Source organism: Esox lucius, chromosome 24 (assembly GCF_011004845.1).
Source record: "Esox lucius isolate fEsoLuc1 chromosome 24, fEsoLuc1.pri, whole genome shotgun sequence".
Lineage (NCBI taxonomy): Eukaryota > Metazoa > Chordata > Actinopteri > Esociformes > Esocidae > Esox > Esox lucius.
In genome coordinates this window covers 18,846,080-18,860,370 of record NC_047592.1, presented here as the reverse complement: position 1 = coordinate 18,860,370, position 14,291 = coordinate 18,846,080, and the positions used below count along the sequence as shown (strand labels likewise).

General features: G+C 46.7%; 1 protein-coding gene across 1 annotated transcript in view; it reads left to right on the top strand.

Annotated features, from left to right (window-relative positions):
• LOC114830270 (basement membrane-specific heparan sulfate proteoglycan core protein-like) overlaps window positions 1–12,408 on the top strand; it is a 68,169-nt gene extending 55,761 nt beyond the window's left edge. The window contains exons 13-20 of the mRNA XM_034290830.1: window positions 9,971–10,066; window positions 10,193–10,217; window positions 10,298–10,383; window positions 10,599–10,649; window positions 11,518–11,604; window positions 11,688–11,750; window positions 12,024–12,086; window positions 12,189–12,408. Coding sequence (XP_034146721.1) covers window positions 9,971–10,066; window positions 10,193–10,217; window positions 10,298–10,383; window positions 10,599–10,649; window positions 11,518–11,604; window positions 11,688–11,750; window positions 12,024–12,086; window positions 12,189–12,196 — 479 coding nt within the window. The 3' untranslated portion in view covers window positions 12,197–12,408. The remainder of the gene's footprint in view (window positions 1–9,970; window positions 10,067–10,192; window positions 10,218–10,297; window positions 10,384–10,598; window positions 10,650–11,517; window positions 11,605–11,687; window positions 11,751–12,023; window positions 12,087–12,188) is intronic.
• The last annotated feature ends 1,883 nt before the right edge of the window (window positions 12,409–14,291 follow it).

Genomic DNA, 14,291 nt, shown 5'->3' with positions numbered 1-14,291 from the left:
TAATATTTAGTCAACTTAATCACCTTAATTGTAACTCATAGTGCTGTAGTAGGACGAGTCATACTCAGGTGCTAACATGAATCTGAAGGAAATCCTAACATGAGGGGTGTCTAAATTATGTATTGTTTCCTGGGAAATTCAAATATCGGTTTATTTTATAGGTAGGATTGTTTTAATCTACATAATATTTTGTATTTCTAAATTGCCAATTTGACCCTTTCGAACCACTAAATATATTAAAACCCTTCACGGACTATCGGGACGTGGATCTCCTGAATCCACCTAATATGAAATATCTTTAATACTGTTAATGACAGCAAGAATCGGTTAACATCACCGTTTTCCTGATGTCGAGCAGAAAAAAATCATGTCTGGGTCGATTGCTCATGTCTTTCCTGGTCGTGGTCATCTATCCTAATGCAAGCTTTACCCTTATGCACCTGACCAATGGATGGGCTGATGGGTGACCTCATCAATGCAAAATCGACCAATGGAAGGCTGTTAATAGGCAAAATAATTCATTTTACCCAATCAGGGGAAGGTTTCTGCTACGTTTTTGAGCAAATCAATAGGTGGGACATAATGAGTTTGTATACTAGAGTGAAATACAATATGGAAAGTTAAAGTTTGTAGTCATAGCTTGGATGCTAACGTTTTAGAATTTTGTCCTAGCGCAACGATAACGTGTCGTACAGAAAGGATATGTTTTGTTAAGAATTAACGTGTATCAGAATCTCTGAAGATGGACGAGGCTTCGGTCCGAATGAAGATTTAACACAAAGATTTATTAATTAGAAAATGATGAGCCAAAATACATGAAATACGCTGCAGCGGTCAAATACTTTTGATAATGCTGACAAGATGCTAACGCACAGCAGTTTTCTAAAATTAGATGTTAACATCAAGTAAAATATTTATCATAAATAATGTACTACAAATGTGATCATTATAGATATTGTCTGCTTTGCGTATTTGGAATGGGAGAACTGTTCCACATGGGTGTTTGTGGCCTGGTATCACCTGGTAATCAATGATAAATGGAAGAATGGGTGTGAAAAGCATATTGGACAGTTTGCACAAAGGGGAATTATTTCATTGTTCTGTTCACATTTATTGTGATACAATGCATATTTGTGTAAGAATAAGTGTTTGCAGAAAACATTTGTGTTTCAAAAACGAATCGAGACTGTTGTGGTCAGAATTAAATTATGTATAGAAAAAATCTGTTTTTTTTATTTTTATGATTAGTTCATTGTGCATAATCACTCAAATACTACCTTTATAAATACATTTTCATGCGTGTTTATATCAGTTGATGTTATTTAGAATGATTTGAAGCCAAGTTCATGATGGTCCATAAACATTACATATTGTTTATAGCCTAATGTAAAATTAGTGAAAGGGGGGGAAACCCCCCAGTCCCCCAAGGGTCCCAGATATAAAGGAAATCCTTCATATTTATGGAGCCAAATCTAATGTACATATTTATGAACTAGTGAACTGCATGAATATCACTGGAAACAATTACAAGGAACAATCTCCTGACTTCCTGAACTTTGCCAGGTTACACAAGTCCTTCTTTGATTCATTCTTGGCCCCCTGCTGGTCTCCTGAGCCCTGATCCCTCCATCCCTCTTCTCCTGAGCCCTGATCCCCCCATGCCTCTTCTCCTGAGCCCTGATCCCTCCATCCCACTTCTCCTGAGCCCTGATCCCTCCATCCCTCTTCTCCTGAGCCCTGATCCCTCCATCCCTCTTCTCCTGAGCCCTGATCCCTCCATCCCTCTTCTCCTGAGCCCTGATCCCTCCATCCCTCTTATCTTGTAAAAGGGTGTTGATGGAGTTTTGATGGAGTTTTTTAACTCCAGATGTGCCAGCTCCAGCTTCCTCATCACTCCAACATTCATACCAGTGTTGACATTTGTTGAGTCTCCTCCAATGGCCCCCAAGATCTTATCAAAAGCCTTCTCTTGTAGCCGGTCCAACAAGACCTTAGCAATCTGCTCAGCATGTGACTACTGTTTAGTAGATTTTTCTGGGGTAAAGTGGAACAGATAGTTACTTCCAGGCTCTCTAGCAACACTATAGTGTTCTTCTTTGATCTTGGCAGGAAAAGATTGGTCACTGCCCTCATCTTCCATCATCACATTAGTCAGGTCAATCCTCCCATCAAAGAGGATGTAGGAGACCCCCCCCTCCTCCCTGCATTTCTCCACCAACTCTTCACCTAGCTCTCTCATCAACTTCTCCTGTGCTCTCTTGACTTTATTCTTATCAATCACTTGTGTTGTCTTCTGTGCTGATTCCCACATCAGTCAGGGGGGCAGTTGTTATAGCTGTTGTTGGCCTCAGCCCTATGCCATACCTTACATTAGCAAGGGCAGTGTTTGGAATCTCATCATTATTTTTTTGTATCTCCACAACAGACCCAGGGTCAGTTTCAGGGAAGAGCTCATCTTCAGCATTACTTCTCTTCAATCCCATATCTTTCCTGGCTGCCTTCTCTGCTGCTGCAGCATTTCCCTCCTTCTCCTTTTCTCTGCCTTCTTTTCCACCTGCTGCCTTTCCAATGTCCTCACCTGTCTCGTATGCTCTGGCAGATAATTGTTCTCTCTTCTGCAGAAACAGTTAATGTGGGCTTGGATCTCACAGCCTTCACAGCCTCCCCCTTCACAACTGGTAATCTGACACTTTCATGTCAAAATATCAAATAACTTGTCTAACTTGACCATGAACCTCTCTATTGGAATCAAGTTTCCCCTTCCCAAGAGAGAACTTCACTGCCTGATTCCAGACCTCCTTGAGCTTGGACATGATAGTCACCCTCTCATTGATAACAGGTGGCTTAAAAAGAGCATTAGCTTTGCTCCACTGACAAATCAGACCAGGGTAGATGTCCCTCACCAGCTGATCCACTGGGTAGTTCCTCCTGTCATCTTCACTTTGCCCCCTCCAGGAGATGCTCTACCTCAGGATATCCTTCACAGTTGGCAGTTTAGACACCAACAGATCCCTGCCAACAAGATTACTCAAATGAGAACTTGACCTCCTCCTTGTTCTGATTTGAGCCATTTATTCCACCAGTTCATAACTCAATAACTGTCACGGCTTCGGGGTTTAGAGGAGCAAGGAGGAACCGGAGAAGGCGTAGTGGAAGGATTGTTTAATTGTATCCCAGCGAAAGTATATAGCATAAGCTTTAACAAAGCGTTGTATGGCTCTATTAGTAGCTAGAGACAATTACACACAAAGTCAGGGGGAGCAGAGGGAACATATATACCGGGGGAAACAGCGATGATGAGGAACAGGTGCATTAAACGAGACACAGGTGAAATGTATGATGAGACGGTGGTGTCAGAAAGCCGGTGACGTCGACCGCTGGGGCCCGCCCGCTGCAGGGGGAGGTGAACCAGCAGAGGTCGCAGTTGTCACAGTACCCCCCTCTGACGCGCGGCCCCAGCCGCGCGACGACACCGGCCTCGGGGCCGACCCGGGGGGCGCGGAGCAAGGCGATCCGGCCGACGCTGATGGAAGTCGCGGACAAGGACGGGAGCCAGGACGTCCTTCACCGGAACCCAGCTCCGCTCCTCCGGGCCGTACCCCTCCCACTCCACGAGGTACTGGAGGCCCCCCTCCCGGCGCCTCGAGTCGATGATGGAGCGGACAGAGTACGCCGGGGCCCCCTCGATGTCCAGAGGGGGAGGGGGAACCTCCCGCACCTCACACCCCTGAAGGGGACCATCCACCACCGGCCTGAGGAGAGACACATGGAACGAGGGGTTAATACGGTAGTCGGGGGGAAGGCGTAACCGATATGTTACCTCGTTGACTCTCCTCAGGACTTTAAAGGGCCCCACAAACCGCGGGGCCAGCTTCCGGCAGGGCAGGCGGAGGGGCAGGCCCGGTCGCCCGGCCGATACACCGGGGCCTCCCCGCGGTGGCGGTCCGCAGAGGTCTTTTGACGGCGGACAGCGAGCCGGAGGCGGGATTGTACTGCCTCCCATGTGCCCGCTGCCGGCCGGAACCAGTCGTCCACCGCAGGGGTACCGGTCTGGCTCGGCGTCCAGGGCGCCAGGACCGGCTGGTTGCCCAGTACGCACTGGAATGGCGTCACGCCCGTGGAGGAGTGGTGCAGAGAATTCAGTGCATATTCTGCCCACGGCAGAAACTCTGCCCACTCCCCCGGCCGGTCCTGGCAGTAGGACCGGAGGAACCTACCCACTTCTTGGTTTACCCGCTCCACCTGCCCGTTGGACTGGGGATGGTAGCCAGAGGTCAGGCTGACCGAGATCCCCAGGTGCTGCATAAATGCTTTCCACACCCTGGACGTGAATTGGGGACCCCGGTCAGACACGATGTCCTCGGGCACCCCATAGTGCCGGAAGACGTGTGTAAACAGGGCCTCCGCGGTCTGTAGGGCAGTAGGAAGGCTGGGCAGAGGCAAGAGGCGGCAGGACTTCGAGAACCGATCCACAACGACCAGGATGGTGGTATGGCCCTGGGAAGGGGGGAGATCAGTCAAAAAATCAACAGATAGGTGGGACCATGGTCGTTGTGGAATGGGCAAGGGGTGCAACTTGCCCACAGGTAGGTGCCGGGGTGCCTTACTCTGGGCGCACACCGAGCAGGAAGAGACGTATACCCTCACGTCCTTGGCTAATGTGGGCCACCAGTACTTACCGGCCAGGGCGCGCACTGTTGGCCCGATGCCAGGATGACCGGAGGAGGGAGATGTATGCGCCCAGTAGATGAGGCGGTCGCGGACAGACGCCGGCACATACGTACGGCCCTCAGGGCATGTGGGCGGAGAGGGCTCGTCGCGCTGCGCTCTGGCGATGTCCGCATCCAGTTCCCATACCACCGGTGCCACGATGCATGACTCCGGGAGCACGGGAGCATCATCCACTGGCCTCTCCTCCGTGTCATGCTGGCGGGACAGCGCGTCAGCCCCGACGTTCTTACTCCCCGGCCTGTAGGTCAGAGTAAACACAAACCGGGTGAAGAACATAGCCCACCTTGCCTTGCGAGGGGTCAGCCTCCTCGCTGCCCGCATGTACTCCAGGTTCCGGTGGTCAGTCCAGACGAGGAAAGGGTGTTTAGCCCCCTCTAACCAGTGCCTCCACGCCGACAGAGCTCGAACCACGGCCAGCAGCTCACGATCACCTATGTCGTAGTTCCGCTCCGCCGCACTGAGCTTCTGGGAGAAGAAGGCACAGGGACGGAGCGTGTTACGACACCCCGTCCGTTGGGAGAGGATGGCACCGAGCCCACAATCGGACGCATCCACCTCCACGATGAACTGGAGCGACGGGTCGGGATGGGCCAGGACCGGAGCGGTGGTGAAACGGTGTTTCAGTTCCACAAACGCCCGCTCCGCTTCCACGGTCCACCGCAACCGGGTCGCCCCCCCCTTCAGAAGGGAGGTGATCGGAGCCGCGACCTGGCTAAAGCCCCGGATAAACCTCCTGTAGTAGTTAGAGAAGCCTAAGAAACGTTGCACATCCTTAACCGTGGTTGGGGTCGGCCAATTACGCACGGCGTCAATGTGAGGCTCCTCCATAGCCACACCCGTGCTGGAAAAGCGATAACCCAGGAAGGACACAGACGACTGGAAAAACAGACACTTCTCGGCTTTAACGTACAGGTCATGCTCCAGCAGTCGAGCCAGCACCCTGCGTACCAACGAGACATGCTTGGCGCGGGTGGCAGTGTATATCAAGATGTCATCGATATACACCACCACGCCTTCGCATAACAAGTCCCGGAATACGTCGTTAACGAAGGACTGGAAGACTGAAGGAGCATTCATTAACCCGTACGGCATCACTAAATACTCGTAATGGCCGGACGTGGTACTAAAGGCCGTTTTCCACTCGTCTCCTTCCCGGATACGCACCAGGTTATAGGCACTCCTGAGGTCTAATTTAGTGAAAAAGCGGGCCCCGTGCATCTTCTCCACCTCCGCAGAGATCAAAGGGAGAGGGTAGCGGAACGGGATGGTGATCTTGTTCAGCGCCCGGTAATCTATGCACGGGCGCAAACCACCGTCCTTCTTTTTCACAAAAAAGAAACTCGAGGAGACCTGTGACTTGGAGGGCCTAATGTAGCCCTGTGCCAACGCTTCCGTAACATACGCGCCCATGGTTTCCGTTTCGGTGCGGGACAGTGGATACACGTGACCCTTCGGGAGTGCGGCTCCGTCAACGAGGTCTATCGCACAATGGGCACGGCGGGAGCACTGTCTGGACTTTCCACCGAGGTCGAGCCAACGGAAACACCCAAACACCTACCCTGGCACTTCCGCGACCACCCCGACAGACGTCGACTAGACCAGGAGATGACGGGGTCATGTAGGGACAACCAGGGGAAACCTAAAACGACTGGGAACGTGGGTGAGTCGATCACGTGAAATGAAATGGTTTCGCTGTGTCGGTTGTCGGTAATCAGGAGGAGGGGAACAGTGCAACTTGTGACTAGGCCTGACCCTAGTGGCCGGCTGTCTAAAGCTCTCACGGGCAGGGGGGTGGTGAGGACCTGGAGGGGTATGCGTGACCGCAGGGCAAAAGACCTATCCATGAAGTTCCCAGCTGCGCCTGAGTCTACCAGCGCCTTACACCGGGAAAGCAGCGGAAAGCCGGGGAACCTAACAGGGACCGTGCACATAGAGAGGGAAGAGGTAAGTGGTGAATGTGCATGTGCTACCTGGGGTGACGCGGAAGTACCATGCCTGTCGCCTCTCGACTCAGGGAGGGAGGTGCGGTGTGGTGCAGTTGAACGGCCTCGTTTCCCCTTGGAGGCACTCCGCACCTGTCCTCCCCGACGTCTGCCCGGCAGTGCAGCCGCCCCCAATTCCATGGGGACGGCGGTGTCGGGTTAATATGGTTGATAGGGTGGAACGGACGGGCCTCTTCCGGGACGTCCTTGGGCAGCCAGCAGGTTGTCGAGACGGATGGAGATGTCAACCAGCTGATCGAAGGAGAGGGACACGTCTCGACAAGCCAGCTCCCTCCGGACGTCCTCGCGAAGGCTGCAACGGTAGTGGTCGATTTGAGCCCGTTCGTTCCACCCTGATCCCGCTTCCAGGGTCCGGAACTCCAGTGCGAACTCCTGTGCCGACCTCGTCCCCTGCCGTAGGTGGAACAGCCGTTCACCCGCCTCTCTTCCTTCGTGTGGATGGTCGAACACGGCTCGGAAGCGGCGGGTGAACTCGGCGTAGCTGCCCTGGGTGGGCTGCTCGGTGTTCCAGACGGCGGTGGCCCACTCCAGGGCTTTTCCGGACAGGCAGGAGACGAGCGAGGTGATCTTCTGAGCCTCGGTCGGCGCAGGGTGCATCGCCTGGAGCGCGATGTCCAGCTGTAGGAGGAATCCCTGGCAGCGGTCCGCCGCCCCGTCGAAGTCCCTGGGCAAGGGAAGATGCAGTGCCCCTGGCGGCTGCTTGGCTGCACGGCAGGGGCCGGCGGAGAAACGGCCGGTGCTGCGGGGGTCTGCTGGCTCAGCTCTAGGCGCTGTACCGCTTTTAAGACGTTGTCCATTGCAGCGCCTTGGCTGGCCAGCATCGTTGAATGTACTTGGACCGCCTCCGCAACACTGACCTCGCCCGTGGCTCCATATCCTTGCTGTCTTGTGGTGGTGTGTAATTCTGTCACGGCTTCGGGGTTTAGAGGAGCAAGGAGGAACCGGAGAAGGCGTAGTGGAAGGATTGTTTAATTGTATCCCAGCGAAAGTATATAGCATAAGCTTTAACAAAGCGTCGTACAGCTCTTATAGTAGCTAGAGACAATTACACACAAAGACAGGGGGAGCAGAGGGAACATATATACTGGGGGAAACAGCGATGATGAGGAACATGTGCATTAAACGAGACACAGGTGAAATGTATGATGAGACGGTGGTGTCAGAAAGCCGGTGACGTCGACCGCAGGGGCCCGCCCACTGCAGGGGGAGGTGAACCAGCAGAGGTCGCAGTTGTCACAATAATTATGTTACAAATTAATGAAGTTCTCACTCACTCAGTTCGTCTCTTCCCTTTTAGAAACATAACAGCGGTCTGGTTTCTCCTTCACAAAATATGTTGCTATTTCCTGACTGAATTGGGGCATAACTATTTGGTTACTTGATGATCAAATGCTGTGTCTGGACAAAATTACCAGACACAACATTGTGTGACATATATGAAATATCAACACATTTCCTGGATCCCCATTTCCCATGAGAATATTCAACTATCTTTAAACCATAGGCCAGATTTTCAAAATGTAAGGGGCTAAATCAATTAAACTTTGATTTCTCACTTAATAAATCCCCTCAAACAGCCATATTATTACTTTTACTAAGCATACTTGAATACTTTGTGAGATTGACAGTTTGATACTTGTCCCGTCTCCTCTTAGATCAGGCTGTCCTGAGTATCTCTCCTCAGTGGATGAACCCTGGAGACTCAGTGACTCTGAACTGTGAAGTTAAAGAGTCGTCTACAGGCTGGAGGTTCTCCTGGTACAAGACTGTTCCCTACAGAGCTGGGTTACCCTCTCTATTGGACAAGTCCTACTCTGTAGAGCCCTTATTTAGGTTACCCCCATGTGTACAAAATGAGCGATGAAAGGTTTGACTCTGTCTGTCTTTGTTCAGATGTGCAGTCTTCAGTGTCTCTCAGAATAAGTCCCAACAGAACTCAACACTTTACATCAAAGTCTCTCTCACTGACCTTTGATCTGAAGGGGAACTCTACTGGATGGAGACTGATGAGATACACAGAGACAGGAGTGGAGTCAGGGTGTTCCCCTAACTGGGGATCAATAACAGGGTCCACATGTACCATCACCTCCACATACACAGGGGACAGTGGAGTGTACTGGTGTGAGTCTGGATCAGGACAGTACAGAAATGCTGTCAACATCACAGTGTCTGGTAGGTCCATGAGGCAGTCATTTTAGTATTCTGATAGGAGATATTATTTTATTCTGTAACTGAATGATGGAAGCTCTGAAGCCAGTGAATAAGTGTTGATTCCAGATTGACAGTATTATAAATATATTATGTTACACAGCTGGTAATGTCACTTTGGTGAGTCCAGCCCATCCTGTGACTGAAGGAGACTCTGTGACTCTTCTATGTACACATAGAAATCAACCACACACTAACCCCAAGGCTGATTTCTACAAAGATGGAGTACTCATCAGTAATGAGACCACACGAGAGATGACCATCCCTACAGTATCTAAGTCAGATAAAGGTTTCTATAAATGTAAATCAGATCAAATAGAATCTCCTGAAAGCTGGATGACAGTGAGATGTGAGAAATTGTTCATGATCACATTACATTTACTATATTGTGAAGTGTGAGGGTTGAGTGTGAAACTGATGAGGCAAAAAGGAAAACAACACAACGATAATGCAGCTTTAGGATTAGTCTCATTTATAGAAACCCACACGGTTCTCCAACAAAGAAACAACAATCCATACATTAAACATCACAAACAACATTTATATACAGAACTAAATAGGTGATTGGGAGCAGGTGTGTCCGTGGGGTGTGTCTCTGACATCAGTCTCCTGCTGGTGGTTAGTACACCGATGAGGTGGAGCACTGGAGAAGAACAGGTGTTACACAACATCATGAGGAGCAGGTGTTACACAACATCATGAGGAGCAGGTGTTACACAATGTCATGAGGAGCAGGTTTTACACAACATCATGAGGAGCAGGTGTCACACAACATCATGAGGAGCAGGTGTTACACAACATCATGAGGAGCAGGTGTTACACAACATCATGAGGAGCAGGTGTTACACAACATCATGAGGAGCAGGTGTTACATAAGGATAGTCTTTGCAGTCCTGCAGGTTTTCTAAACCCAAATGTACATTCTGTATCCAAAGCATAATGAAATATGTCCCATCCTTTATTTATTTTATTTACAGTGACTTTATTCTGAATCTCATGGTGTTGTGCTGTTCTCTCTCCTGTCATAGTTCCTGTATCCTCTACATCAGTCCTAGTAGGAGTGGTTGTGGGTCTGGTTGTTGCTGCTGTTCTACTGACCATCTTCTTGGTCCTGCTGTGTCGAGGTAAATAAAGACTTTGTGAGACTTTTACCATTCACTAAGTTTTCAGGTGATAAGATTAGCAACTCTTAATAATTGCGGTTCAAAACAAAAACAACCTGCTTTAATAATGTCTATTTCTCTGTACAGGTTCCTGTGGTAACAGAATATTCCGGTGAGTACACCTGTCTTTAACCAATGTTACATACAGTACCATATTGTCTGTGTTCTTCATTAATGTCTCTCTCCCTGTAGGCCCATCCATCCCCAGAGCACCAACCAGGACCCCCAACAGGACCAAGGATCTACCCAGATTCAGGCTCCTGATGCTGGGTATACAGGTCAGTAGTATGGTCAGTCTCCTGATGCTGGGTATACAGGTCAGTAGTATGGTCAGTCTCCTGATGCTGGGTATACAGGTCAGTAGTATGGTCAGTCTCTAACTTTAACTTCAGACTCTGTCTCTTAACCACCCACTCTGTATTACATGTTATAGAAGTCTATGTCTTTAGGAAAGCTGAGACGATTCCAATACTTTCTCTCCTTTGCCCAACAGGAAATTTAAACATCTACCATCTGATCCATCACCCAGACAACAATGATAATGGTAAACTGTAATGTGATGTTTTTCAGTTTGCTTTTCCCCACAATATATATATATATATATATAGGTGGCGGATCATAAGGTCTCTAACATCCACCAGCTCTGTGATGTTGTAATTCGAGTGGCAACCTGTGAAGCTCTGGTGAACTCCATGTCCAAGAGGGTTGAGGCAGTACTGGAAAATAATGGTGGCCACACAAAATATTGACACTTCAGGCCCAATTTGGACTTTTTCACTTAGGGGTGTACTCACTTTTGTTACCAGCGGTTTAGACATGAATCGCTGTTTGCTGAGTTATTTTGAGGGGACATCAAATTTACACTGTTAAAGTTGTACACTCACTACTTTACATTGTAGCAAAGTGTCATTTCTTCAGTGTTGTCATATGAAAAGATGTAATCAAATATTTGCAAAAATGTAAGCAGTGTGCTCACTTTTGTGAGATTCTGTGTGTATATATATATATATATATATATATATATATATATATATATATATATATACACACAGTAGTTTGTTATAAATGTGTAACGTTAGTAAACTATGTGGATATTCACTTTCCTAACACTTATAGTTGCTCTAGATTTAGATTTAATATGACAGGTATAAATTTAATAACGCCAATTTTGACCTGGACCTTGAATATGTTTATATAGAATATATACATAGTATTTAAGTAAAATCTCAGTTATCCATGAAATTCCACATTTAAAAGCCATTGGTTTTTATGACATGGGGCTCAAATCGTCATATACATGACATACTGTAACACAGTTATTTAGGAACCTCATCAGCGCCACATTAACAACCAGTGGCCAGAATTGCAGACTAAATCCTTAATTAAATGAGTGTTACTGTTTCATGTATCAGATTCTGCTGGTGTTTCTGCTGCTGATGGGTCAGGTGATGTGAAGTATGACAAGATTCAACTAAAGAAGTTGGACAAGAAAAGGAGAGGTGATTCAACAGTACCATAATTTAATATTGTTGTCACACAATTAAATCTGAATAACAAAAACAAATTATTCGCTTCTATTCAGAAAAGCCAGCTGATCCAAATAAAAATACAGTCTACTCTGAGATGAAGACAGTGAAAACTGCAGGTAAGACATATTCTACAAGTTGACTGTCAGTCACATTTTAATTTGTGTTTCTGTAGTTGTGGACAAAGAAGAAACAATATGCTAATTGACTTGATTATTTTACTGTACATTTCCATTGTCAGTTGATGTAATCTATTCTGAGATTGACCTAAAAACAATGGTAATCTTTCCCCATTTATAACCTCATACCTCTTTATCCCATATTGAACAGTTGGATAATATCCTGTATGAAACAAATACATTCTTCCTCTGTTTAATTCCCATCTACAACAGAATCAACAACCCTGCCAGAGTCAGAATCAGTTTATTCTCCAGTAAAGACATTCCCAGTCCATAGTAAGACTAGATCAAATCTGTTAAAGGGAATGGAACTAATGGTCTGATATTAGAGTATATCTAAGTATGTCCTAACAAACTCTATGTGTTGACATGTTGCAGGTCCTTGAGGGAGATGAACACAATCAGTTGAGGAACAGGAACAACCAGGGAACATGGATGTGGTTTTTGTAACCACACTCTCCCTGTAAACACCGAAATGTGACACAGACATCACACACCCAGTCACATATGGACCACACACACAATAATGCCTTATACATGAAGGATTTCTATCATACTATGCTGTCAACTGATACAATATTTTTATTATTCTACTTGTAGCTAGAGACTATTTTTTTTATTAGTTATTGTACAGTAGTTTTGTAAATCTATTGACATGTATCATCTTTGACTTGTTGGATATGAAATTCAAATGATTTAATCAAATTTTTGTAAATGAATTATACTTAATAATAGAAGTGAATTATTATCAATCTATCAATCAATCAAATGTATTTATAAAGCCCTTTTTACATCAGCAGTTGTTACAAAAGGCTTTTGCAAAACACCCAGCCTGAAATCCCAAGGAGAAAACAACAACACTGTTGATGCACAGTGGCTAGGAAGAAATCCCTAAATGGTGCTGAGATTTAGGAAGAAACCTAGACAGGAACCAGGCTTGGAAGGGTGACCTCTTCTGGCTGTGCCAGGTGAACATTCTAAGAGTATAAGTTGTAATAATTAATAAATGCATGTGGGCTTTGTCCAGAGTCAATAAAACCTAATCAAGGTCAGAAGCATGACCAGATGAACAAGGACAGGAACAATCTGGGAGGGGTCAGCAGAGTGGCAGCTGGAATCGTCAGATATCTTCTTGATCTGCAACACAACCAGGAAGATTTAGGACAGGGACAACAACAAGTCTTTTTAGCCTGGTACTCCGGAGGTGTGGGCCAAGACCTCATGTCCTCCTAATTTTAAATGGACCAGGAGAGAAATTTGGAAAGCACAAGGATTTACAGTGGAGAAGGAGAACTGACCCTACTCCCTCTGAACAATAACTAAGCAGCATAAAACCTTGGGGCTGAGACTGGGGTGTCCAGTGACACTGTATTATACAGTAAACCAAATGTTTTGATGTAATTGCCTGTCATTTCACAATGTCGATTTGTTTTTTTAATAATATTTGTTTTCAACCACCAGATGGCATGGCTGCCTACCTGTGTGCACTAACAACCTAAATCAGAAGTTCCCAAACTAGGGGTTGTGACCCCATATGGGGTCACCAGATATGAAAATGGTGTCGGGGGAGAATGTTTTACAATGGACTCTCATAGCCTCAAATAAAAAAATAACGATTATATGAATTTTCTTCACGTGTTTGGGGTTGCAATAATTTTTAGATATCGAAATGTGGTTGTCGGCCAAAAAGGTTTGGGAACCCCTGACCTTAATTAAAGTGACAATCTGTGAAGTGTGATGGCAATTACACTGAATAGAACCCTTTAGGAAGTAGGTACCGAGGAAAAAGTCTCTTGGCACAATGTATGGTTTTAGTAACCTTTCAAGGAGAGAGGAATCATAGTTTAAGGTAAACCATGAGACATCTCTGAAGAAGTTGGAAATACATTCAATCCTTATACAAGAATGAGTGGGGGTAAGAGTTTGTCCTCTTGTGAAAACAACATATGTTCCTTATCCCTTCCTACTCCCTGTTGTGTTTTCCTCTATCCTGTCCTAAAACACTTTGATCTGTCCTGACCCCCACTCTAACAAATGGTTTACATCAACAACTCTGTCATTCCTCTTCTTGTCTAAACACACTGACTCAGTTCATCCAACAGTAATGGTTTGGTACCTTTCCTCACATCTGTGCCTGGACACAATCCGGAATCGAAGCTCTACGCACATTTCCTTCAATCAATCAATCAACTTTAAAACCGGGCAGGAGACAAGGAACATTTATTAAATTAATTCCTTAGATCTAAAATGAAGACCCACTTCACTTGAGTGCTGCTTTTTAAATTTTGCAACTGTTTCAAAGAGACATTTTGGATTGTTTTTGTTCACCTCAATCAGGTTGGAGAAATAAGCTGATAGAGCAGATGTGAGGGCTTTTCGGTATTGTAGTGTACTGTCTACCCAGGCTAGTCTGAATACTTCCAACTTGGTGGAGCGACACTTTCACTCTAATTTTCTAGAGGCTTGCTTAAGCGCTCTAGT